Here is a 27050-nt window from a genome sequence, read left to right as displayed (position 1 = left end):
TATTTATAGCATTTACGGTTTAATTGAACAACGGTCTATTTATATAACGGTCTATACTCCACACGTCTTACTCCAAGTAGGCCGTGACCATACTGTCTACATTTGCCGACTGTGCTCCCACCGTCGAGCAAAACCCGGATCTGCAGCTAAGTATGCTCTAGCGAGCAACTACTATAACAAGATAGAGCATCCAAGTATCCACCAAAAATGCCCCATAACAAACGGGGCCTGTGGAACTGCCGTCGGCAGTACTGTGATCCCTTTCGGAGATGTATATTGCTCTACGGCTTTCGCTACCCACATCGCTACAACCACCGGTGTAGTTGCTCTGCCCTCCTACGGTCAAACGTGCTTCAACAACATAGTGGCTCAGTATTCGGCTCTAGGTTGCGCTAGTCCGGCGCCCTCTTGTCTTTATAAGAAAGCTACCTAACTTTAGATATAGCTTGAGGGATTGCGCGAATGGCGCTTGTAGGACGGCTGCTACTTCGAGTATTATTGCTTATGGAAACTCGTATTGTGCGTCTGCTACGGCCGCTCACTGATTCACTGTGCTCAGTAGTAGGTGTAACTACAGGTAAGCAGATGATGGCGCTTGTCTCAAATGTTCCTCAATGATTACATACCTTTATGGCTGAAGCCTTAGTCATAGTATTGAATGCCCTCGTCGAAGGTGATATTGAATAAGAGAATAGAAATGTCCACTTAATTACCTATCCCTCGATGCATCTCTCGCTGCAAGTATTGCCGCTAGTGAGGGGGTCATAGGATACACGGGACAATGCGCATCCGGGATATGGTCCTGAATCCACTCCTTCTTTTCTTGTATGAAGAGTTCTCCCCCACAATGTTTCTTTACGTTTACCATCCATTTGTATCGCTCCGCCGGTGTATGGGCATTCTCATGTGAGAGATCCTTCGCTCTAAGAATATCGCCGCGCATGCTGATGAGCCAGGGATGAACGGCTGAGATTATATAGGTAGTTAGCAAAGTCAAAGCCGGCACTTGGAAGAGACCAAACTGTACTTACCGCTGACGAAGTCACGGATCGTAACAAAGGACTCGCTGCCTGCTGATTGAGAAGCCGTGACCACCAACTTCAGCCCACTCTTACGAAGCGGTCTATGCTCTCCACAGCACTTGACGAGAAACTCTGTGTCTGAGTTCTCCTCCCAGCTGCCGTCCTCCTTCGGTTCCTTCGCGTAAGGCCGGATGTCGTCGTCAAGATCTCCGTAGGTGACGTACTCTTGGCCGAACTGGGGCGTAGAGGTATCGTGGTCCTCATGCCAACGCAGCCAATCGTACTCCAATTGATCGAGATCGTAGACCGAAGCTTCAAGAGACGAGACCTTTGGTTCGGTGACGGGAAGCTGCGAGATCTCGTGCCACGTGCCAGTGTCTGGTCGGAAGAATGGTTCCAGATCATCCTTTGCACCGCGCTCGTCTTTCATAACGGATATCGCGGTAGGGAAGACCCCATCGAGCTCCCAAAAGAGTCGCTCGGTAGCGGGAGAGAGGAAGACACGTACTTCCTCGTATTCAAGCTCCTTAAACGAGGGGTAGGGAGGTCCTTCTGACTGGCCTAATTGGGAGGTTTCCATTGTTCCAGTGTAGGAAGCCTGGGGCTGCGAGATTGGGGTTGGCAACGCACAGTACCGTGGGCAACCAGGACCTAGGCAGTGAGCGCAGCACTTGGTCTGGTGTGCAAAGTGGATCTGGAATCGAAAAGTTTGTATGGTTGATGAGAGCAGAGGCAGGCACAGAGCCGATACTTGGGGGATGGCAGGCGGGTGTCGAACCTTTCAATGTGGAAAGAAAGATTGGCATCTAGACCCCCCTCAAGAGGTAGGTACCTAGGTACCTGGTTAAATATTCGACAGCGGGAGATGTCGAAGGTGCTGGAAATGCCAAGGTTAGCCCTCAAAGGGAGCGGGGTACATCGAATGACCTGGGGCTGAAGGTAGTAGTAGTAAGCTATCTCAGAATCAAACCTCTTTTTTTTGCGGGAGCTGGAAGCCGCGTCCATCCAGGTTCACTCTACTTGCGTATCAAGTGAGATAAGGCCGGTTGTTGACCAATAGCGTGTTATACATACTAACAATTACCCGCTTTTCCGTTTCGCTACACAACATCTCCCTCGCCCAATTCAACCTCGGATTTCCTAACCAAACGAACTCTGTCGCTCCTAGATTCCAACGTCTTCCGTCCACGTTCACTTGTTGTTTCCTTGGAACTACTCCATCTTACCTCCCTTCACTCATTCAACCCTGACAAGGCTGGTGGAAGCTTACTTCTAACCTTCGCTACATCACTGTCCACAAACGCCACCACACATCAATTAGACAACATGCACGTAGAAAAACAAGCTTGCTAGCTCCTATCAAGTCATCAACATATCTATATTCATAATCATAACATACGTCCGTCCCAGTCCGCGCGCATATTGAGCCGTCCATGCGTACAAAGTATACCGGTCTCGTTTCCTCTCATCCATTCTCCCACGAAGCTCCAACATCGACCCGGTACTCATCCTTTAACCAAGACCTTCTCTTAAAAGGCAATCATCGCTCATAACATTGAATACACACTGCAAAATCTTGTCCCATGTCCCTTTCTTTCCCAGGAGCTCTTGTACGGGTACCTTATCTTCCCTCCCCTTCCTCCTCCTTAGCAGCCTTGCAAACAACACAACCGCCAACGATCCGATCCCTCAACAATCTCGCATGCGTCACCTTCGCCCCAACCAAATGAGCGCTCCTTTCCTCTGCTCCCATACCTCCCAACAACACATCGGCATCGACCGTCTTCCCCGGATTCAACGCTTCTAGTAAATGCGGCAAGTGAAACACGTGTCCGCAAGCGAAGCCGACCAGCGTGTCTGTTTCGTACGTGGTAAAGGGGGAGAGGCACTGGGCGCAGTGGCCGGCTTGGTACTTCTTCGCAGCAGATTTGGGGCGGCGGTGGGTTGGTGTTGACGGGGTTGGTGGTGGCTGCTGCGATGGAGCGGCTGGGGAGGCAAGGCCGGAGGAGGAAGGTTTCTCGGTCAAGGGTTGCGTCGGGATATCCGTAGGCTGGACGTCCACGTGTTCGCCTCCTTCCCTGACGCCAACTTGGAATTTGACGCCCTTGCGCTGGCCGTTTCGCAGTGTGTTCATAGCCGCTGCAACTTCGCTTCTCAACACGCGGCTGACGCCCTCCGAGATAGAGTATTGGATCTCATGCTCCTTCATGATATGCCTTATACCTTCTCTCAGGCCAGGAATCTGTAGCCCCTCAGGTATTCTCCTCACAAGTGTGATGGGGTTGATAGCCGTCCCCACTTCCTCAAGCAGGGCGCGGATGAACTTGGGTTTGTCCATAGAGTACTCGAGCAGATCTTCCCAGAGATCGGGGTCGTCTTGTTCCTTGGCAAAGGCAATAGCACGGGAGACGTCGCCGAGGCGCTCGATGATGAGGTAGAGCGCTCGTTTCACCTGGCCGGTCTTGGAGTAGAGGTAGACGAGCTCGGGGATGTAGTTGCGGCTTTCGCATTCTTGGGCAGCCTGGGGCACAAAACAGTCAGTAAATGAGGGGCAAGGAACATGGGAGACAGGGAGAACTAACCTTCTCAAAGGCATATGCTGTCGATGTCCTCAAGAACTGGTTGAGCAGTGGCTGGTCGTAAATGGCAAAGAGGTGGACAGCCAGATCAGCAAATTGGTCTACCATGGTGCGGCTGTCGAGGACCAGACGGGCTAGAGACTCGTGCGTGTGTTCGTGGATGCCTTCACCACGCCAGAGACCTCGCAAGTAGAAGAATGTGTAGAGCTTCAGGTCCTTCTCCTGTAACTGCGACACCACAAGGTCCGGCTTCACCAAGCCATGCTGCGCCTCGTCGACCAACAGCGAGATGGCCTCACTAGTAGCCTGCTCAAGATCTTCCTTGGACATCTTGAGGAGCTTGTCCTGCGGCACGCGAAGGCCGATGAAGCTGGGAATATCGTCCGCCACCGCCTCGGCCAGATGCGCATCTTTAATCAGTCGCATCGCCGAGTCCGCATCCTGTAACCTGATGTAACATCGGAGCGCCTCCTTGGTCCGCCCGCTAGCCTCGTGTAACTTGGCCAGACTCTCCATGACGATGCGCCAATCTCTTCCTACCTCGCCATCCTCGACGCTGTCCTCTCGGACATCACGGTACTTGAGCTGGTTCTCCAGAGCCGTGGTTATGGTGGCAACGTCAAACAAATCCGACGACCATCGTTCCAGCAGCTCTCTGAACCGGGGCTTGCTGACCTGGAGGTAATGGCCCAGCACGACTTCGTAGATGGTTCCGGGGATGGGCGGTCGTGTTCGCTCGGTGGGGATGTAGTTGACAATGTCATCAAACTTGTTGGCGCCGGCAAAGGTCCAGACCCATTTCTCCCAGCGGTCAGGGGTGCCGAGGACTTTGCCGCAGATCTGGCCGGCTTGGGCCCAGTCATTGGCTTCGACTAGTTCGTGGATCCAGAGTTCGCCTATGCGTCGTTTTTCCTTTTCAGCAAGAGAATAGTGGCTGCGCAGGCCGTCGATGACAGAGGAGGTCTCATCGTCAAAGTCATCGTTTTGGGCTCGGTCGGGAGTTTCGGAGCCGCCCAGCTCGGACGCCCGGTCGGTCGCAGACACAATCTCCGGATGCTCGTCAACCAGCTCCCATGCTTGTCTGTACTGCTGGCGTTCCAGCAACCATCCAAGGTGGTCGGCCAAGTCTCTCTTTGTTGCCAGGATACAGTCGTACGGGCTGTGGATGAAGATCTTGATGCCGGGTTTGTTGAGGTTTTGATGGATAGCTGTGCGATGTCCGCCCTTCAATGCCGAGTTAATCCCTCCCATGTAGTTCGAAGGCGTCTCGTCGCTGTCTCTGCTCTTGATGCTGGCGCCTGAGCTGAAGAGAGACTTGGGATTCAGCGCCACGTTGAGGCCGGTCAGGCCGACGTTGAGCATGTCGGTACCGAAGCCAGCCAAAGTCTCCAAGGTGCCTTTGCTGGCTGCAGAGGCGGCTACATTGCGAGCCGGCAGAACTCCGAGGTGGTAATCGCTGGCAGTCAAGCGTTCGAATCGGCTGACGCTCAACCCGTCCTTGTCAATCTCGGCCTGTGATGTGAGATCGATCAGGCGCAGTTCTGGTGGCGGGTTGTTTTGTCTGCGCTTGATCCCGCCGGATGGGTGGCTTGCTCTAGATGCTATTGATGCGGCGTGTTTATGACTTGGAATGACATTGTCATCTTCTTCGTCCTCGTTTTCGTCTGGTAAGCAGTATGCGAGCACTAATAACAAGTTTTGGGTATATAGCGAGATGCCGGAAATGATGCAGTCCATGCGAAGTCTGGAGAAGTTTGAGTCAGCGTGGCCGGCAACACGGCAGAAAGAGTACACTTACAGCTTTACAATCTCTGCCCGTCCAGCGGACCTTTCTCCCGCGTGTTTGCCGACGCCCATGCCGCCAGGGTGGACGTGAATGAACCATATGGTGCCTCCCCATCCCACCAGCAATCTCTCCACCTTCTTCTCGGTCTTCTGGTGTTGCTGCTTCAGGATCGCAGCCGCAGGAGAAGCCGGCACCTCCTTCTGACCCTTGCCCGGCTCATCAGGCTCGATGGACTGCTCGTCAATCCACTCGGCACGACCTTTCCAGACGCTGGCCATGGTATCCCACTCCTCTGTCTGCGGGCGATCAATATGACCAATTCGTTTCCATGCATCTTCTTGATCGGCGCTTTCGAGATGGAGCTTCGTCCTCATAATCTTGATGCCGTGCTCATTCAGCCAGACGACATATTTCCCGGATCCGGACCACTTGATGGTGTTGATGGTGCCCTCACCCGAGTGTAGAACGGTATCCTTGCCGGACCCTGCGCCCACCATGTTCCCGAGCCATCCTGCCGCCTGAGCAGCGGCTCCTGTCGTAGTGGCCGTGCTCTTGCCCTGTGGGGCGCCGACGGTCAGGATGAGCTGACCAGCCAGACCGCCAGACAGATAGGTCCTGTCGTTCTTGTAATCGGGAGAGAGAGCAACAGCTTGTACGGGTCGGGCAAAGTTGCGGAGAGTAACATCCTTGACGTCGATCAGAGACTGGACGCAGACGTTACCATCCATAGAGGAGGTCGCGATGTGGATGTTGTTGGAGGGGGTGTTGGGGACTCCATGGGCCTGGGCGTCTCGTTTGCGTGCGGCGGAGGCCGGGTTGGTCTGGTGGTGGCTTTCGGTGGATGCGCTAGCAGGCCGCAGGGGGCTGTTTGTTTGGGAAAAGACTCGGGTGAGAGGTTTTGGGTCGAAGGTTGGGAGAGGGGGTGGGTAGGGCGAGATGGAGAGGCTGGTGACGGAGGCGCTGTGGGCATGGTAGACGCGCAGGGACTGGAAGGCGGGCAGTTGGAGGACGTGGATGTTGCCGTTATGCGTTCCAACGATCTGGGGTAGCCATCACAAGTCAGCAGCTGTCGCAATGTGTACCTCGATAATCGCCATGGAGTCTATCTGACCATCTTGTCGCCAGCCGTCAAGAAGGCGCTTGTGGCGTCGCCATTGCGATACAGAGGCCCGAGGTGTTCAGTGAGCCGGGCGTATTTGAGTTTTGGTTCCTCGTCTTCCTCCTCCTCTTCTTCCTCCTCGTCGTCGTCCTCGTCGTCGTCCTCGTCCTCGTCCTCATCGTCATCCTCGGTTTCTTCTCCCTCCCCATCTGCACGGCCCCCGTTGACCTCCAACCCTTCCTCTACCGAGATGCCGGATTCTCCATCTGTGCCCGTTCCTGTCGCCGTCGCCGTCGAGGTGGTGGTGGTGCCAATGGTGCTGCTGCCAATGGATCGCTTGGGCCGCGCCCTGGGAGACGTCACGATGGTGGGAGCGGGCGTGGTGTCGGCAGAGTCGCCTGTCTCAGGCGGGACCTGCGTCATGTTGATTGGAGCCGGATCGCCTGTAGTATCATGGCGTAGCTGGTGACGGATCTGATTGATCGCAAAGTTGTTGGAAAGAGAATGGAGTTTGTTGCGCCTATGGTAAGGCGCTATTCGTTGGGTTCCTAGGCCTAGGCTAGCTTCAATGTCCCCAGTCCTGTGCTGCCACCAACCTAGTGTTTGTTGTCGCTGTCGGTCGGTTCCAGAGCCGGGAACGGATGGAGGGGCCCGGGAGTGGAGGACCGCTACGTCAGTATCTAAGGACAGGTCCACAGGGTGAAAGTGGTAAACGCTTATGATAGAAGCTCGCTCAAAGAGAGAAAGGCCTGGCGTGAAATGGCGACAAGCAGGTCAGATATGGTAAACCGGAAACTCGTTTGAAGTTGCGAGTACATCATGAAGAAATCCGTGGTATTCATGCTTTTCAATCAGAGAAAGAACAATACGCATCCCTTTTCATGTGTCTACCTCCTACCTAGGTACCCTAGGCAGCGGGATAAGATCAGCCTCGTGACCAAAGGCTCAACATCTGGCATATGCGTTTAGCGTAGCCGTCACTTGGAAAATCCACATTGGGTACCTTCAGCATAGTGGTAATTTACCTTACCTCTAGGTACCCGACAATGAGAGTGTACATAGAGCACAGACCATGTATGCAGAGCCAGGGCACTTCTGTGGAGAGGGATCTGAGCTGCCCCAGCTACGTCCAGTGCGGGACACAAGTGGAGAGGGCAACTGAATCCGTCGCGTCTCACAGCGCTATCAGACGCGATTTCCAGTACAGTACTGTAGCCCGGTACGTAGTGTTGACGCTGCTGTGCTGACTAGGTCGGAGAGCGCAATGCAATGCAATGAATGCAATAGGTACCTCTAGATATCCATCCATCCCACCTTGTGTTGACTTGCTCTTCCCAAACAAAACAAAAAAGACAGCAAGACCGAATGCGCCAGCTTCGACCAAGACCCGACCACTCAGCTTCAGGCTGGACACACTATGCGCCAATCTGGAAAATGGCTTGACTCTTTTTCCTCCCCAGCCAGCATACGACCAAGTGATTTGACGACATCATGGCGGCGGCCACTTCGTTGGGAGTTCACCAGCCCATCGGACTGCGATATGCCATCGACGAAGGTTTCCTCCCTCCGAACCCTCCCTCCTCGTCCTATTCTTGGGAGATATTCGTCGACCGACAGGCTCACGCCCAGTGTGAAGACGAGCTGTTGACCACCGATACCTGCGTCATCTGGTCCCGCGGCGGCATCTTTCGAAAGAGCTTCAGGTTCGACATCGAGAACGAGAAAGTCACCCAGGCTCTCCTCACATATTTCCCTACCTCGACCGACGCCCACCCCATTGTCAGCGCTGCCCCTTCGCAGCCCGAGAAACTCACGACCGAAAAGCACGACGCGAAACCACCTCTCGCCCGAGCCCTCGTCGTCTTCCTCAAGACCCAAGCCCACATCTACTTCCTCTCCGGAACCAGCCATGTCGTCCACATGCCCTTCGAGGTCGAGTCGGCCTGCGCCGCTCCCCTGGGCGTCATCATCCAACGGAAACAGCGAGCAAACAATACCCTGCCCGTTACCTTGCGACTACCCAAGGTTCCGCCAAACTCCTTCGTCTCGTCACAGCCCTCGTCCATCTTCAGCCAAACCGGCGCCGACTTCTCCATCGAAGGCCTGGGACGACCCAAGGCGCTCCCTTTGAAGCTGAGCAACACTTTGGAAAACATGTGGCAACCACCCATGGAGATCCCCGACAGTCCTTGGCCTCGGCTGGTGTGTTTGACGGACCCCTTGCTCGAGATCGGTTTGGTAGTCACCCACCCGGAAAACAAAAAGACAAACAAGAGACGTCAAGGAGTCTCTCTCGCCTCCAACTTTCTCAGTTCAGCCGAAGAGATTGTCCATGTCGAAGCAATCGAAATACCTGGCTATGCCTCTGCCTCGCAAAGCGAGACTTGCATTGCTGTTACCGTTAACAGAGAAAACAGCATGTACAGCGTCTGGCGCTTGACCTATCTGGAAAACGAAGATCCCTTCATTGGCAAGAGGAAGAAGAAACCCGTCAAGTCGACTCGCAGGCGCAGCTCCATGGCTCCCGGCATGCCCAGCGGTGCCAGCACCCCGGTCCATCCCTCCATTAGAGATAGCTTCGGTGCTCCTGTGCCCGGGAAGAAGCCTCGCAAAAGTGTCAGGATCGATGAGCGGGAAAAAGAAAAGGACAAGGGTCGGGCACTCGAGGGTGTTTTGAATTCTCTAGACCCCCAGAGAACTGATGACGCTGCCCGCAGACAGTCCCGTCGCGTAAGCTCTCTGTTGGCCAGAGCTGACTTGTCCGCATCCCAGGAGAGGGCGAGTTTCTCCGAGCAAACACTACATGCGGTGCATGGAGGTAGAAGGGGAGATTCACTAGGCAGTCAACGGACACGCATGAGCGGTGCCTACGGCGGTTTACATCTGGGTACTTCCTTCAACCATGGTCTCAACAGCCTAGCCGAGGCACCTGTCGACTCTTTGCTTGAGGAGCTCCGTGCTGGTGGTGACTTTGAGGGCTTCCACAATATGGGCTTGGATGATCATGAGTTCGAAGGGCTAACCCACGAAATGCTCTTCACAAAGGTTCACAGCTTTCCCATGGACAACGCCAACGTCCGCTACTCTCTTGCCGACAAACCGGCCAAGACGCAGTCCAAGGTGTTCATTCTCGTCGGCCCCCCTACTGCCACTGACGAGCAGGGTCGTGTCCAGATTCTTCTTGGAATCCAGGACGTCGTCGACAAGAGGTTGCAGCTCCTGACCCTGCATGTTCCGCATCCCGTCCCAGGGTCCACTGTCGAGCCAGCCACGTCAGGACTCTCCTCCAAAGCTCCCATGGTTTTTAGTGAACTTCGACGGGCGCAAAACGTCATCGATTCGTGCAAAATTTCGGATGGAAACGAGCAGACCATACTCATTCTTTCTGAAGACAAGGCTGGCGGCAGGGAGCTAAGTCTGCAATCTCCATGGAGCCAGCTCACCACTGTTGACGCGACTCTCCTTCTTCTTGACGATGTCAACAACCTCAGCTACTCGGGGACTCATAGAACAAATACGCGATCGGTGGTAAACAAGTCAGAGGAAGTTCGCCTCTCCCAGATCCGCATCGATGCATTGTGCCACAGCTCTCCCCGTGGAGTCATCGATCTAATGGACAAGAGCGGCGCATTTCATCGCATTCGTCTCAAGCTTCGTCCATCCTCTTCCCAGGTTCGCAAGGCCTTGGACGCTTGCCGAAGTGTTCTTCCTCCTTCACATGCGGATCGACTGCTGGCCGGCTGGTGGCATACTACACAGTGGCTTAGAGTTCTGAACCAACAGGAAGCGAATAGTACCACCAACGACCGAGAATGGTCTTCTCTGGTTGTATTATTACTGGCGAGCTTCATGGCCCTCGGGCACACGGACGAAACATCGTTGGCCAGATTGGGTTGTGGTGTCCGAGTTCTCGAACCGAAGAGTAATTGGGAGGCCATGGAGCTGTACGCGACCCCGGTGGCATCTGCCAGTGCCCCGTGGATGCAAAACAGGGGCTGGGAGTGGTTGTTGGAGGACAGCCTTCTCGACACTATCCCATCCAGTCAAGGTACGCAGCCGCCAAGCTTCATGGCGCGTCATATCGAGCTTGCAAAAGGTTACATCGCATCTGCCGAAGGCATGGCAGCGTTTGGTGTTAATGGCTACCTTCCAACAGCCGTCGAGAGAGATCGCGATAGTCGCAATAAGGCAGCCTGGAGTATGATGCTTGCGCTTCACCTCCTCGTGGAAGAGCAGACACTGAGTGTCTTGTCTCCTGAAGAAGTCTCGCCAGGCCACAGTGATCTCAGGGCGCTGCTCTGGCAGCTTGCGAGATGGCTTGGATGGCTGCAGTACGAGGAGCTCTACAGCCTTGGTCTTCATGCAGATCTCGACACCGATGATTCAGGTACGTTCATGGGTTCCCGGCACCAGGTTCATTTGACTGACCGGTTTCGCAGCTCCTCTTGCCCGGTTGGCCATACCTCCGCCCGTTTTCAATCCTTGTATCTTGACCTGGATTCGGCAGCATTTCACAACCGATGGTGGCCCCGACTTCCTCACGCTTCCCCAAGTCTATGCTACTGCCACGTCGGACGTTCGTGGACGCAGTCCGAGGGAGAGGGCCTGGCGTGACCTGACCCCACGCACCTTCATGTTCCGGAAGCTCTTTGAGCTCCTCAAGTCAGCCAAGGATCGTTTCGAAGCAGTGGCAGCCATGCATGCCGCCGGTTTCACTCCCCAAGTCCTCGAGACGCTACCAGAAGCCATTTTGACTCCCTTACAAGACTTCATCTTCATCTGTCAGCCAAACCCACCTTTGTCTTGGCCCACTGAGCTGCTCAAGCTGGTCAACCGCACCGATGTCAGCACCATTCTCAAGCAAATCAAGGTGTCAAAGACGATTGGGTCAGAACTTCAACCACCTTCACACACGGCGAAATGGGACTTTCGTATGCTGTGTCAGCATTTGGATGACTTACAAGAACATGGTGAGGACACTGATGCCTCGGAAAGGCAACTGGCTGTTCGTACCCTGTTCAGGGAGGACCGGAGACTCAATGAGGCCCAGAGTCTCTTATCTTCGGGCAAGTCACGCGTTCTGCGGCTTGATCCTAAGCCAGAATGGTCTGAGTCAGAGTACCTGGAGAAGCAAAAGGAGCTGGTTACCACTGTCGCCACCAGCACGCTTGCTATCCCACCTGGACGTGGTTTGCTGTACTATTCTTTGCGGTACCCTCTCCTCACGCAAAAGTATCACATCAGTGGTTTCAATCTTGCATGTATCATCCGGCCTACCAACAACACCGTCAGTGTTGACAAGAGTCAGTTCACTGAAGAAAAGATTAACTGGGCTTTCTTCCATCAAGGCGTTGCCGGTGGGCTTGCGATATCGCCACAAGCCAAAGGCATCGACACCTCCTGGATCCTTTACAACAAGCCCGGCCAGGACCTCAGCAACCGACATGCAGGCTTCCTGCTCGCCCTCGGTCTGAATGGTCATCTCAAGTCAGTGGCCAAGTGGGTGGCGTTTAAGTACCTTACCCCCAAGCACACCATGACTTCGATCGGCCTTCTCCTCGGTCTCGCCGCCTCGTACATCGGGACCATGGACTCTCTCATCACCAGACTGCTGTCTGTCCACGTCACTCGCATGCTTCCCCGGGGTGCTGCGGAACTAAACCTCTCCAAGCACACCCAAACGACCGGCATTATGGGCATCGGTCTGCTTTACTGCAAGAGCCAACACCGGCGCATGAGCGAAATCATGATGTCGGAAATCGAACATGTAGAAGACGGCGAGGAGGAAGACCCTCTGCGCGACGAATCTTACCGCCTCGCCGCTGGTTTTGCTTTGGGGTTCATCAACCTCGGCAAAGGCAATGATCTCAAAGGCCTGCGCGACATGCGTCTCACCGAGAAGCTGCTCACCATCGCCACGGCCACCAAGCGCGTCGAACTTGTGCATGTCCTCGACCGCTCTGCTGCCGCCGCCGTCGTTGCTGCTGCCTTGATTTTCATGAAATCGGAGGATCATATCGTGGCACGGAAGATTGACGTCCCTGACACCGTGGTGCAGTTTGACTATGTCCGCCCTGACATCCTACTTCTCCGCACAATGGCTAAGCATATAATCCTTTGGAAGGGCATCACACCATCCTTCACCTGGATCAGAGAAGGCTTACCAAGGGAGTACCAATCTCGCTACCGCCTAACGTCTACTACCGGTCTACAAAGCAAGGATCTCCCCTTCTTTTCCATCCTTGCCGGTCTCTGTTTTGCTTTGGGCCTGCGCTTCGCCGGGTCCGGGAATATCCAAGTCCGCGATCTGCTCGTGCATTACCTGGATGAATTCATGCGCCTCGTCTCCATGCCCAAGAGCAATTTTGACGCGGAGCTTGCTCGCTCAAATGCGCGCATGTGCATGGACATGTTAGCCCTTTCCTGCGCAACGGTGATGGCGGGCACTGGTGATCTGGTGATTCTCCGCCGACTTCGAGCGCTACATGGGAGAGATGACAAGGAAACGACGTACGGAAGTCATATGGCTTGTCATATGGCTATCGGAGCCTTGTTCCTCGGTTACGGCACCGCTACTTTTAGCAACAGTGACCTTGCCGTCGCGTCGCTGATTGTAGCTTTCTATCCCATCTTCCCCGCAACCGTTCAGGATAACCGAGCTCATTTGCAAGCCTTCCGCCATTTTTGGGTCCTGGCCACAGACCCGCGCTGCCTTGTCGCCAGGGATGGGGCCACTGGGCAGAGTCTGAACGTGCCCGTTCTCATCTTTCTGAGACGCAACAGTCCCTCAGCCCGCGCCGCCGCGGCCAACTCTGCCATTGACTCGCCCTTTGAATCCTCATCGGACGGTGTTGTCATCCGCCGCCAAACCCCATGTTTGCTGCCACCCCTGGACGATGTCCTACGCGTCACGACGGACGCTGGGCAGCAGGGCTACTGGAACCTGACCATCGACTTTGAAACAGACCCAAGCTTGGTGGAGCAGTTTAAGGAGAACCAGACTCTGTCTTTGCGGAGGAGGCCAGCGTCTGAAGCACCATTTCCTGCTACCTTGCGTGCTTTGGGGCGAGGGATGGGTCCGGTTGCAGAAGATGGGCAGCCGAAGGATCCGTTTGAGTGGGTTTTCGAACTTAGTGCTGGTTCTGAGGGTAGTGACTTACTTGGCACGAGGGGCGATGCTGCCAATGCTATTAGCCACAGCATGGGCAACGAGCTTGGAGAGTTGGCAAAGCTGACCCATGCTGAAAGAGCGGTCGTGATGGACCGGCTTGGCTCTGGCGGAGGCGTAGGCGAAGGTGAAGGCGCCACGACTTTCGTGGATGCACGTCTTGTGCTTGAAAATGATCTGACCAGAGGTGGCATGCCGAGCCGAGAGAAACTCCTAGGTCTCCGATTGTTGTTCGAATGGATGGAAAGGCGGCAATCCTTGGCTGTTCAGTCGCCTGTTTCGGCTGCTTTGCCTGCATTGGGTACCTTGCCCGTAACACCGGCGGCGGCCGACGCTACGACAGCGGGCAGGACAACTGCAAAAGGGAAGAGTAAAGCCCGTGCAGGGCACGCAGGGCAGGGGCCTACGACCAGGAGTATGAAGGGCAAGGGAAAGAAGGTATCTGTCGAGGAGGAGAAGGAGCATTGTGTGCCAAACTGGGATGAGCTGCGTGAAGGATCCCGCCATGGATCCGCAGTAGCGTCAGGGGATAATTGGTGGATCAGGGACAGCGTCATTGAGGATTTGAAGGGAAGGGCTTGGTTTGTTGGCCGGGACGGGAAGGTCTGATGTTGATGAGTAATGCACATGGTCATGAGTGATGAGCTACGGATTCATGGCGCCCACGACGGACTAATTCGGAGAAGTTATCACAGAGCTAGGCCACGCCTGAGATCAACATCCACGGCAGTAGAACCTTGATGATGAGTTTACACAGGTATAGTACTTTATATTACAGCTAAGTGTGGCTACTTCTACGAATCTTGCAAGGTCTCCGTACCGACAAAGTGTTACTACCTCTTTACTCTTACACATTGTACTTGATGTCCTTGTGCGCACATCTGTTGCAACTAGTCATCATTCCCAATACGTATGTTCGCAAAATAGCCACGTTCCATCCAGTTACCAGGCAGCCATCTATATTGGCCATGAACCTCGAGGTTGACAGGGCCAAATTTACAGCCTTCCCACTTTGATGGAAACAACAACACCCCAGCCCCCTACGCTCTCCCATAACCCAAACTCATTCTCCCTCCTAAACGTGACTTCCTCCGCCCTAACCGTCATAGTAATCCTATCTTGCTCTAGCATTGCACCGTCCCTAACAGGTGTTAGGAGCCGCTCCGTCGGTGTCGGTGTCTGCGGCTCAGACTTCGAAGTTCTCCGGAAGAAACTACCGAAACCAGACTTCTTGGGGGAAGGGGAGGTTGGGGATTTGGGTGACTCGACGGCTGCTTGGATGGTTTTGCGGGCAAGAGTCGGTTCGGGACGTAGTAGCGAGGCGATTCGGCGGGCGAGAGTGGGGGTAGCAAACCAGTTCCATGCTTCCTCGGGTCCGAACTGAGAGCGAGAAGAGGAGGGTGATGTTTCGGTCTCGAATCTGCCCCACTCTCCGAAGGTGTAATCACCCGGCCGGGCCGGTGCCGAACCTGAGCCTGAATCCTCCCCCGCGCGCTTCCGGTCCACCGTCCTCCCCTTTTCGTCCGTCACTTGCCTTCCCTGGTCAGGAGCCGCAGACACACAAACAACCTTCACCACCTCCCCCTCCTCCCTTCGCTCCTTCGCCCCGACCAACTCCCACCCCTTATCATCCCTCTCCGCCCTCTTCCTAGCCAGCTCTTTCCCCGTAGAGGTCGCTCCTTCCGAAGACTCCACCCCAGGTAACCCCTCCGTCGGCACCAGCACCAACTCGGCCACCTTGGGCGTCTTGGGCATGTTTACAACGTCTTCGATAAACCACTCGATATACGGTACGCATTGTGCTACGAGAAAAGCGTCGCGAGAGGACTGAGCCGTCGAGTGCGAGTGTTGGGCGGAGCGGAGGCGAGAAGGAATGGTGCGAAGGTGAGTGGTTAGGGGGGATTCGCCTGTCCGAGTGGGAATCGGCACGGAGGTTGTGTCGTATCGGGAGGGGCCAGAGGGGCCGGAGGGGGACGTGATGGCTTCGGTGTAGGAGGGTGGGGGGAGGAGGTCTGGTGGGGACGACCTAACGTCGGGGGAAACATGAGGTGACTTGGACATGTTGATGGGATCAATGTGTATCTCGTTTCTGGCTGATGAAGAGGCAAAGTCGAAAAGCGTTTTAGACCGATGCAATGGACAATACTGAAGGTTAGACTGACACACTAATAGTCATTCGAACTTCAACCGGTTCGGTGCCGGCCACCCGGATCAGCTGGATGTTGGTGGTTGGGAACCGGAGAAGCACGGAGAACACAGGGAGGGGGAGGGGCGATGGCGATGTCACGGGCGTTGCTCCTCGCTCGTGATTAGTAGTATCGTACCTCTATGGTCTGATGCCAGACTTTCCAAGTTCAGCCAAGAAAACCTCTTGTCGATGGGGAATCGACTTATGATCTTACCCCTGGGGCTGTGAAGTAGAGGTAGATTCAAGAGGCTGGTTGTAGGTAGGGGAAATGGACACAGTTGACCGTGAGTGGTCTGTGAACAAAGCAAAGCCTGCGAGAGAAAATGTCATATGATCTTTCAACTGCCAAGATGATAAAGTCATCCAAACACGGCAACCTTTTGGCTGTTTGTGGTTTTAGTGTTCAAGTATGTCGTAGTGAATTGTCGTACCTGCGACGGTTACAACTTATAAGCGAGACACAGCCACAATCTGAGCAGACGCTAACCCCGGTAAGGTTCTTTTTAGTGTTTTTCCCCCCCTGGGTTGCCAGCGGCTGCGCCCGCCCTTGAAGTAGTCACTGGCCGGGAACAGAACCCTTATGCCAAGATAAACAGGCGTAAAGGAAATAGAAAACGGCTTCAAAGTCGGCGTTGGTTCATAGAGGTGGATATCGGTGCCTTGGAAAGTGCCCAGGGTAGGCAGTCTGATGTTGGGCGGAAAATCGTAGTGGTTGGTGTGCTTTAGTCACCTCTAGTGGTAATTTCCTGGAGCATATCCGCCAGATCCTAATTCGGATCGCTTTGGTGTCCGCAATTGTTACCGACGAGATGGTTAGTAGAAGTAATGGTCATTGAATGCAACTCAATGTTGGAATCAGTGGTCTCGGTGAAGAGCTGAAATGTAGGTTAGGACGTTGTTCTTTTCGGGAAACCATTGCGGGAAGCCGTCGGATTTCGAGTTATAATTTGATGACATCCATCCACTGAGCCGGGTACCGAAATTCCCAAATAGGTGTAGAAGCTTGACAGGGTGAGCGCGGAAACCTGCAAGAGACAAAAGTTCCATGTTGCAGTTCCAGTCATGCCGAGCGCCAAGGGCTGACGGGAGCCTCTACCAATCACGACCCAGCCTTTGTAGGCATGTTCTCTGGGCAGACCATTTTCCGGCGCTTTGTTCGAACGGAACTCTGCTACCCTACCACGCGAAGAGGGCAGTGCAATACCGCAAACACCAACAACTTTTGTTCGCCTTTATGAACGGAATGGGGAAACCTTGTAGACAAGTCAGTCTGGCGGTCGGTGGCCGGCCTATACCCGATCAGCTACCGAACAAGTAGAGGCACCACATGGCCATCATTGAGCCACCTGAGGCGGATAGCACTTGCATCAGACCGGTAACAGCAACGAACTGCATGTGGTCGATGCCCGTCCACATACCGCACCTATAGGTGTATAAAAAGAGAGAAACTCCTCCCCGTCTCTGTACTACATCACCCTTTCTAGGTAGATACCTCGTACCCAGTCAAAGTAGGTATCGAGCATATCTGCCCATTCAGACAAGATGGCCTCCTACAAGATTGCCGCTCCCGATGAATACCTTGCCATCACTGGCATGGGTGTCAAGACCCGTGAGTTTTGTCTTGACCTCTCCTACCGACAATGCCGTCGACGTCAACGTCTAACACGTACCACTAGTCAAAATCACTAAGGCGGCATGGGTTTGGCCTTTCCAGCGCTGCATGCGCTTCAGCGTGCAACCCCACGACTACGCCATGAGCCTCCAGGCCATGACCAAGGAAAAGCTGCAATTTCTCCTCCCCGTCGTCTTCACCGTCGGTCCCGATGTCAACCAGCGAGGTGCCAACATCCGCATGTTCCATGATGAGCCCGCAAAACGCAGCAATGAAGATGATGTGGCCACGGCCGTCTCCGACTCGGCAGTTCGCCGCGAAGACCGGGGCGATGCCCTTATGAAGTTCGCCATGCTCCTGGCCGATTCGGGCCGCGACAAAGGTCCCAACAACCATGACTTTCTCGAGGGCATCGTCAAGGGCATCATCGAAGGTGAAGTCCGTGTGCTTGTCTCGGCCATGACCATGGAAGAGATCTTCTCGGAGCGTGAAGTGTTCAAGCGACGCATCTTCCGCAACATCCAATCCGAACTGGACCAATTCGGCCTCAAGATTTACAACGCCAACGTCAAGGAGCTCAAGGACGCTCCGGGATCGACCTACTTTGCCTCGCTGTCCCAAAAAGCGCACGAAGGTGCAACCAACCAAGCCCGGATTGACGTCGCCGAGGCCCAGCTTCGCGGTAACGTGGGCACGCAGAAGCGCAAGGGTGAAGAAGCGCGGGAGGTTGCCAAGATCCAGGGAGAGCAGGACCGCGAGCTGGCCAAGATCCAAGCCGAGACGCAGGTCCAAAAGACGGAGCGGGACATTGAGAAGGCGACAGCCGAGGCCCTCCTCAAGACACGGCAAGTCGAGCTCGACAGGGACGTGCAAATTGCGGGGATCCAAGCCGCGCGCAATACCGAGGCGGAGGATGAGACCCTCAAGCGCGAGGTGCAGATCAAGCGCGCCGCGGCCGAGATGGAGCGTCTCCGTGCCACGGACGTGGTTAAGGCGAGCATCGCGCGTGAAGCCAAGCAGCAAGCGGCCGACGCCAAAGCGTACGAGATCGAGAAGGAGGCGCAGGCCAACTATGAAAAGGCCAAGCAGCACACCGAGGCGGACGTGTATGAGACCAAGGCAGGTGCCGACGCGCAGGCGTACGCGGCCATCAGGCTGGCGGATGCGGAACTCCAGCAGAAGCTGAGGGCGGCGGAGGGTATGAGCGCCATGGCGGAGGCGTACGCCAAGATGAGCCACGCGTTTGGCGGTCCTCAGGGCCTGCTGCAGTACATGATGATCGAGAAGGGCACGTATGTCGAGCTGGCCAAGGCGAATGCTGAGGCTATCAGGGGATTGCAGCCCAAGATCAGCGTCTGGAACACGGGCGCCGAAGCGGGCTCTTCGGGTGGTGCTGGCGAGCAGCAGAGCAGCATGGCGACTATGAGGAACATCTACCAGATGCTGCCGCCGTTGATGACAACCATCAATGAGCAGACGGGCATCACGCTGCCAGAGTGGCAGTTTGGACGGATGGCTGGACAGATGTCGGAGGTGGAGAGACGGGGACAGGCATCCAACGGACAGAAGGAGTAGGAGTCCTGTCACTGAACTGGTGATTCTTTTCTTTCATGTGGGTTTGGCTTCTTTCTCGTCTTTCCTTTTTCTTCTTTTTCTTTTTGTTCCTGTTTGGTAATGGATGATACCACGGTTGGGGTTCGCTTCTTTCAAGTCTCCACCCCATGTTCTCTGGCAGGATGTGCCCCATGGCCCCCCTCTCTTAATAGTTCTTTCCTATGGTCTACCTAGGTACCCAATACGTTGCTCTTTCCTCTTTCCTTCGAAACCTGAATGGTTAGACAGATAGACCCACTTTAATGCTTACTGTGATTGTGTACAATTTCCGTGGATGTCTCTGAATCACCAAAACAGAAACTGGAGGAACGAGTGATGCCTTTACTTGGTAGAGGTAGGCAGACCTGACATTTGTTCGGCGTGAAGAACATATTCGGGATTTGACATGTTGATTGGAGGTTCGGGTCAAGCACGATGGGAGATAATGATGGCTTCCCGGAAACACCTATGGTTAGGTAGCATGAGCTGATGGAGCGGGATGAATGAGATAAGGGAGGTTGCCTTGTACCTTGCCCTGAGCCTTCCCTCTCAACAATTTGTTCAAGATGCATGGGGTGGAGTCCCTCGCTTACAGCCAAGCCAACCGACTGTCCTCGTTGGAAGTGGAAGGTTCCGAGTCGTCGTTTTCCAGGCCGACCCGGATAATCCGACTGTATTCGATTCCAATCCGACTGTGTAGGGGCCGTCTTGTCAGGAACGTAGGCGAAAGGTAGGCTGAGGTGACTACGGTCGTAGCCACACGTAGGGGACGGCAAGTTAGGGGTCAATCCAAAGATATATTAATAGCTACCGACTATAATAAACTACATTCCGTTAAACCTCTTTTATACCTATATAAACTCTATTTATCCGCTAACGAGTATTATAGAGCCTTATACTAATCTAGCGCCTCAATACAGTATTGGATTATCCTTCCTACGAATCTAATTCGATATAAACGTTATTATTAATAATCCTACGCATCGGTTAACAAAGGGGAGTAGTAGCTATTAAGGTACTTTAGTATACGAACTTTTAGCTTCCTAATACGACCCCCCCCCTTATAGGTTCTATCCTCGGAACTTTTACAATTCGTAGTAGATTCTGGTTAAATAGTAGAGGGCGTAGGTATTGTACTATTATAGTATTATTAGACTATATTACCGGCGAAAGTACGATATTTTTATCCTTTAATTTAGGCGAATTGTTACTTATAATAGCCGCCAACGCTACATCCCGGATATTATAACTACTTCGCTACCAGCGAGCCGCCTACTAGAATATTAATATTATAATATTTATTCTTATAAATTTTAACTATAGATACGAAGCCGCCCGTTAGAATATCGGTAGTATAATATCTATTCTTATAAATTCTAAATATAGCGAACCGCCCGTTAAAATATTAGTAGCGTAATATTTATTCTTATAAATTCTAAATATAGCGAGCCGCCCGCTAGAATATTAATATTATAATATTTATTCTTATAAGTTTTAAATATAGATACGAAGCTGCCCGCTAGAATATCGGTATTATAATATCTATTCTTTTAAATTCTAGCGCGGATATAAAACTAGTATTAAATTTAAAGTACTAGCGTTCCGTCCGCTAGGATATTAATATTATAATATCTATTCTTATAAGCTCTAAATACGGATACGAAGCCGCCTACTAGAATATCGGTATTATAATATCTATTCTTATAAATTCTAATACGGATACGAAACTGGTATTAAATTTAAAAAATTAATTGGGTTCCCGACTATTATTAAAATTATCGTTCTATAGGCGTATAAAGTAGTAAATATTATTTTACCTAACGAAGAGTGCTATACTGAATATAAGAGTATTAATAAATACTTTAAAATATTAATATAATTATACCTTATAATTCTTCTTACTAAACATTCTCTATTATCTATATTCGTAATACGGCTTAATACTTTCGTAGGGTACCCTCTATTATCTATACCTATTACGTAATACTTACGTAATTAAATCCCAAGGCTCTTTTTATAAGCTATTCTCTATTATTCGTACTTACTACGACTTACTACGAATTTTAAATATAATCCCCCTCCCTATAAATTCTATCTTCGGGACCTTTATTTCCTTCCTTCGCCTCTTATAATTCTATATACTACTTCTTCTATAAACCTCCCTTACCTATATTACTCCTTTTTAATTACTTTTCTATTACCTTCGTTTTATTCTTCGTATTGCTCTTTTTGTTCCGCCGGTACAATTTTTAATTATTACCTCCGCTCTCCCTACTATAATTCGAATTACGTACTTTCCCGTTTTCTATTTTTCTCTCTTACTTTTTTATAGCCGCTACTATTACCTATTCGTCCTATCCTTCCCCTTTTAACTATTACTTTCGTTTTATCCTTCTATTTACCCCTTCCTATTACCTATATAATTATTTAATACTCTTTTTACCCTACGTTAATTTATATTTATTTATTTAGAATTATATTCGCTTACTTCAATTTATATTTATATAAGGACTTCCTCCTTTATTTATATAATGCCCCTTCCGCCTACCCTCTTCGCCTTTCCTCTCTTCTTCCTCCTATTCTTACTTTTATAATTATATTTACTACCTCCTCCCTTAGCTTTATAATTACTTCGGCTACCCCTTCGCCTAAACCGGCCCCTACTACGGACGTACGTATTTCTACTATATACCTACGTACTAACCCCTATTTCCTTTATAAGCCTAATTAATATATTCGCTTCCCCTCTCTATTTTCTTTCTTTTTACTCTATCCTCTCCTTTCTTTTACTTTATAACTATAATTAACTTCTAATTAACTACTCCTTTCCTATCCTTTAATAACATCCGCCCCCTTATTTACTTAAAATATAACGTTACTTTAATTTAAATATTTACTAATACCTTAACCTTAAATTTATACGAAATATTCCGTCTAATTAGTATAAATACTTGCTAGACCAAAGGTACGCTATTTTCTTTTCATTACCTTTCCTAATTTTTTTTTTTTTTTTTTTTTTTTTTTTTTTTTTTTTTTTTTTTTTTTACTAACGTCTTCTCCTTCCAAAATTCAACGAAAGATCGCAATATTCGCTATCGTTGCGCCGCTATATACTCGAAGTCCCCTACGGTATTTATAATCTTTAGAACGATATATAGGATATAACAATTAAAATTATACGTTTTATTAATATTAGTAGCCCCTTACTTACCCCCCTTTTATAGCGGTTGTATTAGTCCGTAGTAGTATTTTAGGTTACAATATAAGTATACTTTATTAATAATAATCTCCCTACAACGTTACTTAATATACTCCAAACTAAGAACTTCAATTATAAAGACTATTTAAAATTTAACTACTATAATATCAGTAATATTAATACTAATATCAATCCGGTAGCCCTTACTAGCAATCTTATTACTAATAATAATAGTTCTCCTATAAATATCTCTATACCGAATACTCTTATTTATATCCCTCCCTCCCCCAATTATAATTATAGTCCCTAACGTTAAACAATTAATAGGAGGCTAATATTTATAAATAGGAAATTAAATAAATTACTAGAGTTTATAAGGGAGGACTATAAATAAATAATATAAAATAATATTTATAAATATTATCGATAGGCGTAGTAGTATATAGGAATATTCCTCCTAAGGTCGTAGGTTTTAATCCTATATCGATAATAGTAAACGCTATTAAGAATTTTTTCGTTTAGAGTAATAATAGAAAATACAGGTTATATTCTATTTAGCGTTTTATTAATATCTTATATTAAATTAAATTACCTTCCCTTCCCCTCCTTTATCCTATTTATTATTTCTACTTTACATTTCTGCTTTATATTTCTACTTTATATCTCTACTTTACGTCTCTACTTTCTTATCTCTACTTTATATTTCTATTTTATATCTCTATTCTTATATTTCTACTTTTATATATCTACTTTTTACGCCTCACTTTTACATTTTATATTAATATTTTATATTTCTATTTATATCTCTACTCTACGCCTTACATCTACATTTTACATCTACGTTTTACGTTTATATTTTACGTCTTACGTCTACGTTTTATATTTTATATTTACGTTTTATATTTGTATTTTACGTTTTATATCTACGTTTTATATTTGTATTTTGCGTTTTACATCTTACGTCTACGTTTTGTATTTCTATTCTATATTTCTAATAATTACTATTCTCCTTCTATTATTTAATTAACCTTTATTAATTTAGTAGTCGGCCCGCCGCTAATACGCCGTTACTATATTTCCCTAACTTTATATTCTTTAAATAGGTTTGGGTAATTTATATCCTTGTATAAAACCTACGAATTTTCATTGTCCGGATACCCCTTTTATTTAACCTAGAATTAACGTTAGTAGCCGGATTTATAATACTTTATAATCGCTTCAACTTCGTATTAAATATTATCCTCCTTAATATTTACAACTTCCCTTTGTAGTACTATTATAATAGGATCCCTATAGTATAGTTTTAGTAAAATAATAGGGAATATTAAATAGATTTAGTAATATGCGGAGAATATAAATCGGTATACTATCTTCTTCTTTCTAATAACCTTAGTAATTTGGAAAGGTCCTAAAAATTTATTTACTAATTTAGTATTTAAGTAGCATTATTTAATATATTTCGTATTAAGTAAAACCTAACTTCCAATATTGAATTCTTTTAATTTTTAAACTTTATTATATTATTTTACGTACCTTTAATTAATAACTTCTAAGGTTACTACGATTTTTAACCGCTTGCGAAGTAGTTCATCGATCCGATTAGTAATTGCTATTGGAAGGACTATCCTCCGCCTTCGCTTTAAATCCGCCAGTCCCCGAGGGTAATACTTGAAGAGTAGCTCCGAGGGGGACTTTTTAATAGCGGTATAGAAATAATTGTTATACATCTATTGTACTAATATAATCTTTTTAGCCTAATTAACTTATTCTATATTATAGAAAATTTAAAAGTATAATTTTAAATTTTAGTTTTACCTTTTTATTTATTTATTTATTTAGGGGTGCTAGGCTATATTAAAGCGTCTACGAATATCTAAAAATTTGTAATAAATTTTTTAAAATTAATTTGTAAATAAATTGCTTTTATTTAATATAATAAAATTTAGGAGGTTAAATTACTAAAAAATGTTTCGTTAGAAAAGGAATATAAATTACTAGGCGTTAATCGTCTTCTATATAGGGATATATAAAGTATACTTAGTAAAGCGGTCGATAATAATAAGAATTATATTGTAGGTCCGATTAAATACGGGGTTGAATAATTTTAGTACTTTAATAATAAAGTTGTATAAAATATTTTACTAGGGGATAGTAAAAATAAATAATAACTTTAATAATTTATATAATTAGTAATTACGAAGCTTAATTTTTTAGTACGCTAGATATTTATAGATATAAGATTTAATATTAATTGTAATAGTAGGTTAGTAATAGAATTAATTAATACGCTTTAATATCTTCTTCTAGCCTAGGTATCCGGCTATTACTATATTATAGTAAGTATAGAATAATTCGGCCTATATTTATTCCGGAACGTAAATTTAGTATTAATACTATAGAATTCTATTTTCCTCTATTTTTTAATTCTTTACCTATCTCTTCCCTTTACTATTCTTCTATATTTCTTCGATAATAAATAGGTCCTCCTTCTACGCCTCTAATAATTATTATTTTAATAGTAATAATTATTCTTCGTCCTTCTATACCCTTGCTACTACTATATACCCGCTTATATTTCTTATAATAATACTTTTGTCCTCCCTCCTTAATTTAATAGCGGTTTCGCCTATAACCCTTACCCTCTTCCTTGCTATTCTATCCTCTCTATTATTATTTTTAATTTCCTTTCGCTTCCTTTTTTCTTTATTTAATTCGCCCTCCTCCTACGAATTCCGTCTTTCTTCCTGCAATTCAACCCTTTCGTCCTCTAACGCTTAACCCTCTTCTATTTTACTTATATTCTATTACTATTCCTTCTCTTCTACTACTATCCTCTACACTTCCTTTCTAATTAAAATTACCTATTTTATTAGTATTTTCAATACTTAACTTTCCTTTATTGCCTAACCCTTCTCTTCGCCCCCTTTAATAATTTTTATTAATAGGTAGTTGCTTTCTGCCTCCTATTCTTCTCTTCGCAATTGTAGCTTCTTTAATAGTCTATTTACTAGATTTAACTTTCTTAAGTAATACTTAATTTTAAAATTATATGCTATTAATTCTAATACTTACTAATTTTACTTTATATTAGCCCGCTCCTTTTTTTAAAAATATTATAGGTTTAAATAATTTATAATTATTAAGAACGGTTTATTTATATATAATAAATATTATTTCTACGCTTTTAATACTCCTATAATTACTAATAGCTCTCTATTCCTAACTTTATATTTAATTTCCTCCGGTAATTTCTTCCTTAAAAAGAAAATTACCGGATATTATTTATTATTATATAATTATATAAGAACCGCCCTAATTATAAAGTCTAATACGTCTATTTCTATTCGAATTTATAATACTAAGTTGAAGTAGTACAATATAGGAGCTTCTTAAAATAGTTTTTTGAATTCTACGAATACTTCTTCCGTTTTCTTTATAAGTTCGAATAGCCTCCGTTTATCCTCCTTTAATAATTCTATTAGGGGCGCCGTTATTTTAGAGTATAATATTATAAAATGTTAATAGAATTTAGTAAACCCTAGGAAAATCTAAATATTATAAACGTTCGTTGGAATTTTTTATTCTATAATTATTATAACCCTTTCTAAGTCTATCGATATACCTTCTAGAGAAATAATATATTTTAAAAATAATACCCGCTTTATATAAAATTCGTATTTACTTAGGTTTATATAGAGGTTATAATTTTATAACTATTAAAGGACTTCCTTAATATAATTAATATAGTTTTTTTTATTTTTACTATAAATTAGAATATTATTAAAGTAAATAATATATATTGTATCTATTAACCCTATTAATGTATTATTAATATATATTTAAAATATTGCCGGCGCGTTCGCTAATCCTATTAATATAATTAAGAATTTATAGTGCCCGTACTTTGTACGAAACGCTATCTTCTCTTCGTTTCCCTCTTAAATCCAAATCCTATAGTATACGTCCTTTAAATCCAATTTTATAAAGATTTTAGCCGATAATAACCGATTTAGAATTTCCTAAATAAGGGGTAGTATTGTACAATTCTTCTTTATAACTTTATTTAACGCCCTAAAATTAATATAGAGCCTTAGCTTTTTATTCTTCTTTAGAATAAAAATAATAGGAGTGCCTACTAAGTTAATAAAAGGACGAATTTATTTTTTTTAGAGTATTTCCGCTAATTATTTGCGTAATATTTCTAATTTTTTAATGTTTAATATATAAATTAATCCCTAAAACGCTAATTCCCTTTTAATTAGATTAATATAATACTTTAGCCGGTTATATTAGAGTAGGGGTATAGTTGAGGCTTCGAATACCGATTGGAATTCTTTATATTCCGGTAGAATAATTAGTTTAGGGATAGTGGGTTCGCTTTTTATTTCTTTTAGTAATTCTAAGGGTTATAGTAGCGCTAATTCTGTAGGGGGTACTAGGGTAGGGTAGATATTATTAAATATTATTTGAAAAACCTTTATTAGGGGGGTAAGGATTGGAAGTAATTCGGTTAATTCTATTACAATAGGTAGGGTTACGAATTTTAATATTAAGGAAGAGGGGATTTCGAATAGGATATTCGTATGTACAGGAGGGCGGAAACCCTCCTCTACCCTTATTATTTCTTAAGGGTCTAATAATAAAATTAAATCCTACTATAGCTTTACTAGGATAATTATAGTGTTATATACTTCCTTTGTTAATATTATATTTAATACGAAATTATTAATTTTAATACGAAATTAAAATAATTATTACTACTAATTAATATTGGGGTTTTATTTATAAAGCTAGGGGTAACCGA

At 47.4% G+C, this 27050-nt stretch overlaps 5 protein-coding genes across 5 annotated transcripts; 2 read left to right on the top strand and 3 right to left on the bottom strand.

Moving 5' to 3' along the window:
- Positions 1-579: 579 nt before the first annotated feature.
- Positions 580-1832, bottom strand: NCU05903 (hypothetical protein). The gene is made up of 2 exons (XM_954368.2): positions 1032-1832; positions 580-966 (listed from the first exon to the last, which is right to left on the bottom strand). The coding sequence occupies exons 1-2, from the start codon at positions 1600-1602 to the stop codon at positions 710-712; spliced, it is 828 nt and encodes a 275-aa protein (XP_959461.1). The 5' UTR covers positions 1603-1832; the 3' UTR covers positions 580-709.
- A 538-nt stretch (positions 1833-2370) lies between these two features.
- On the bottom strand, positions 2371-7167 carry NCU05902 (vacuolar assembly protein). Its single transcript, XM_954367.2, has 4 exons — positions 6499-7167; positions 5400-6427; positions 3605-5345; positions 2371-3543 (listed from the first exon to the last, which is right to left on the bottom strand). The coding sequence occupies exons 1-4, from the start codon at positions 6907-6909 to the stop codon at positions 2644-2646; spliced, it is 4080 nt and encodes a 1359-aa protein (XP_959460.1). The 5' UTR covers positions 6910-7167; the 3' UTR covers positions 2371-2643.
- A 600-nt stretch (positions 7168-7767) lies between these two features.
- NCU05901 (hypothetical protein) lies at positions 7768-14975 on the top strand. The gene is made up of 2 exons (XM_954366.2): positions 7768-10873; positions 10926-14975. The coding sequence occupies exons 1-2, from the start codon at positions 7978-7980 to the stop codon at positions 14261-14263; spliced, it is 6234 nt and encodes a 2077-aa protein (XP_959459.2). The 5' UTR covers positions 7768-7977; the 3' UTR covers positions 14264-14975.
- On the bottom strand, positions 14399-16226 carry NCU05900 (hypothetical protein). The gene has a single exon (XM_954365.3). The coding sequence runs from the start codon at positions 15713-15715 to the stop codon at positions 14651-14653; it is 1065 nt and encodes a 354-aa protein (XP_959458.1). The 5' UTR covers positions 15716-16226; the 3' UTR covers positions 14399-14650.
- A 634-nt stretch (positions 16227-16860) lies between these two features.
- Positions 16861-19640, top strand: NCU05899 (flotillin domain-containing protein). Its single transcript, XM_954364.2, has 2 exons — positions 16861-17451; positions 17519-19640. The coding sequence occupies exons 1-2, from the start codon at positions 17385-17387 to the stop codon at positions 19027-19029; spliced, it is 1578 nt and encodes a 525-aa protein (XP_959457.1). The 5' UTR covers positions 16861-17384; the 3' UTR covers positions 19030-19640.
- Positions 19641-27050: the final 7410 nt, after the last annotated feature.

The sequence above is a fragment of the Neurospora crassa genome, linkage group VII, assembly GCF_000182925.2.
Source record: "Neurospora crassa OR74A linkage group VII, whole genome shotgun sequence".
Lineage (NCBI taxonomy): Eukaryota > Fungi > Ascomycota > Sordariomycetes > Sordariales > Sordariaceae > Neurospora > Neurospora crassa.
Note: the sequence above shows the minus strand (reverse complement) of the source record. Positions and strands in the feature narration are given on the sequence as shown.

Excerpts from the sequence above, each read along its gene's own strand:
- NCU05903 (XM_954368.2), bottom strand. The coding sequence starts at position 1,602 with ATGGAAACCTCCCAATTAGGCCAGTCAGAAGGACCTCCCTACCCCTCG. Across the intron at positions 967-1,031 it reads GATCCGTGACTTCGTCAGCG|CCGTTCATCCCTGGCTCATC; the intron begins GTAAGTACAGTT and ends ATATAATCTCAG.
- NCU05900 (XM_954365.3), bottom strand. The coding sequence starts at position 15,715 with ATGTCCAAGTCACCTCATGTTTCCCCCGACGTTAGGTCGTCCCCACCA.
- NCU05901 (XM_954366.2), top strand. The coding sequence starts at position 7,978 with ATGGCGGCGGCCACTTCGTTGGGAGTTCACCAGCCCATCGGACTGCGA. Across the intron at positions 10,874-10,925 it reads TCTCGACACCGATGATTCAG|CTCCTCTTGCCCGGTTGGCC; the intron begins GTACGTTCATGG and ends CCGGTTTCGCAG.
- NCU05899 (XM_954364.2), top strand. The coding sequence starts at position 17,385 with ATGGCCTCCTACAAGATTGCCGCTCCCGATGAATACCTTGCCATCACT. Across the intron at positions 17,452-17,518 it reads TGGCATGGGTGTCAAGACCC|TCAAAATCACTAAGGCGGCA; the intron begins GTGAGTTTTGTC and ends ACGTACCACTAG.
- NCU05902 (XM_954367.2), bottom strand. The coding sequence starts at position 6,909 with ATGACGCAGGTCCCGCCTGAGACAGGCGACTCTGCCGACACCACGCCC. Across the intron at positions 6,428-6,498 it reads TGACGGCTGGCGACAAGATG|ATCGTTGGAACGCATAACGG; the intron begins GTCAGATAGACT and ends TGGCTACCCCAG. Across the intron at positions 3,544-3,604 it reads CAGCATATGCCTTTGAGAAG|GCTGCCCAAGAATGCGAAAG; the intron begins GTTAGTTCTCCC and ends TTTGTGCCCCAG.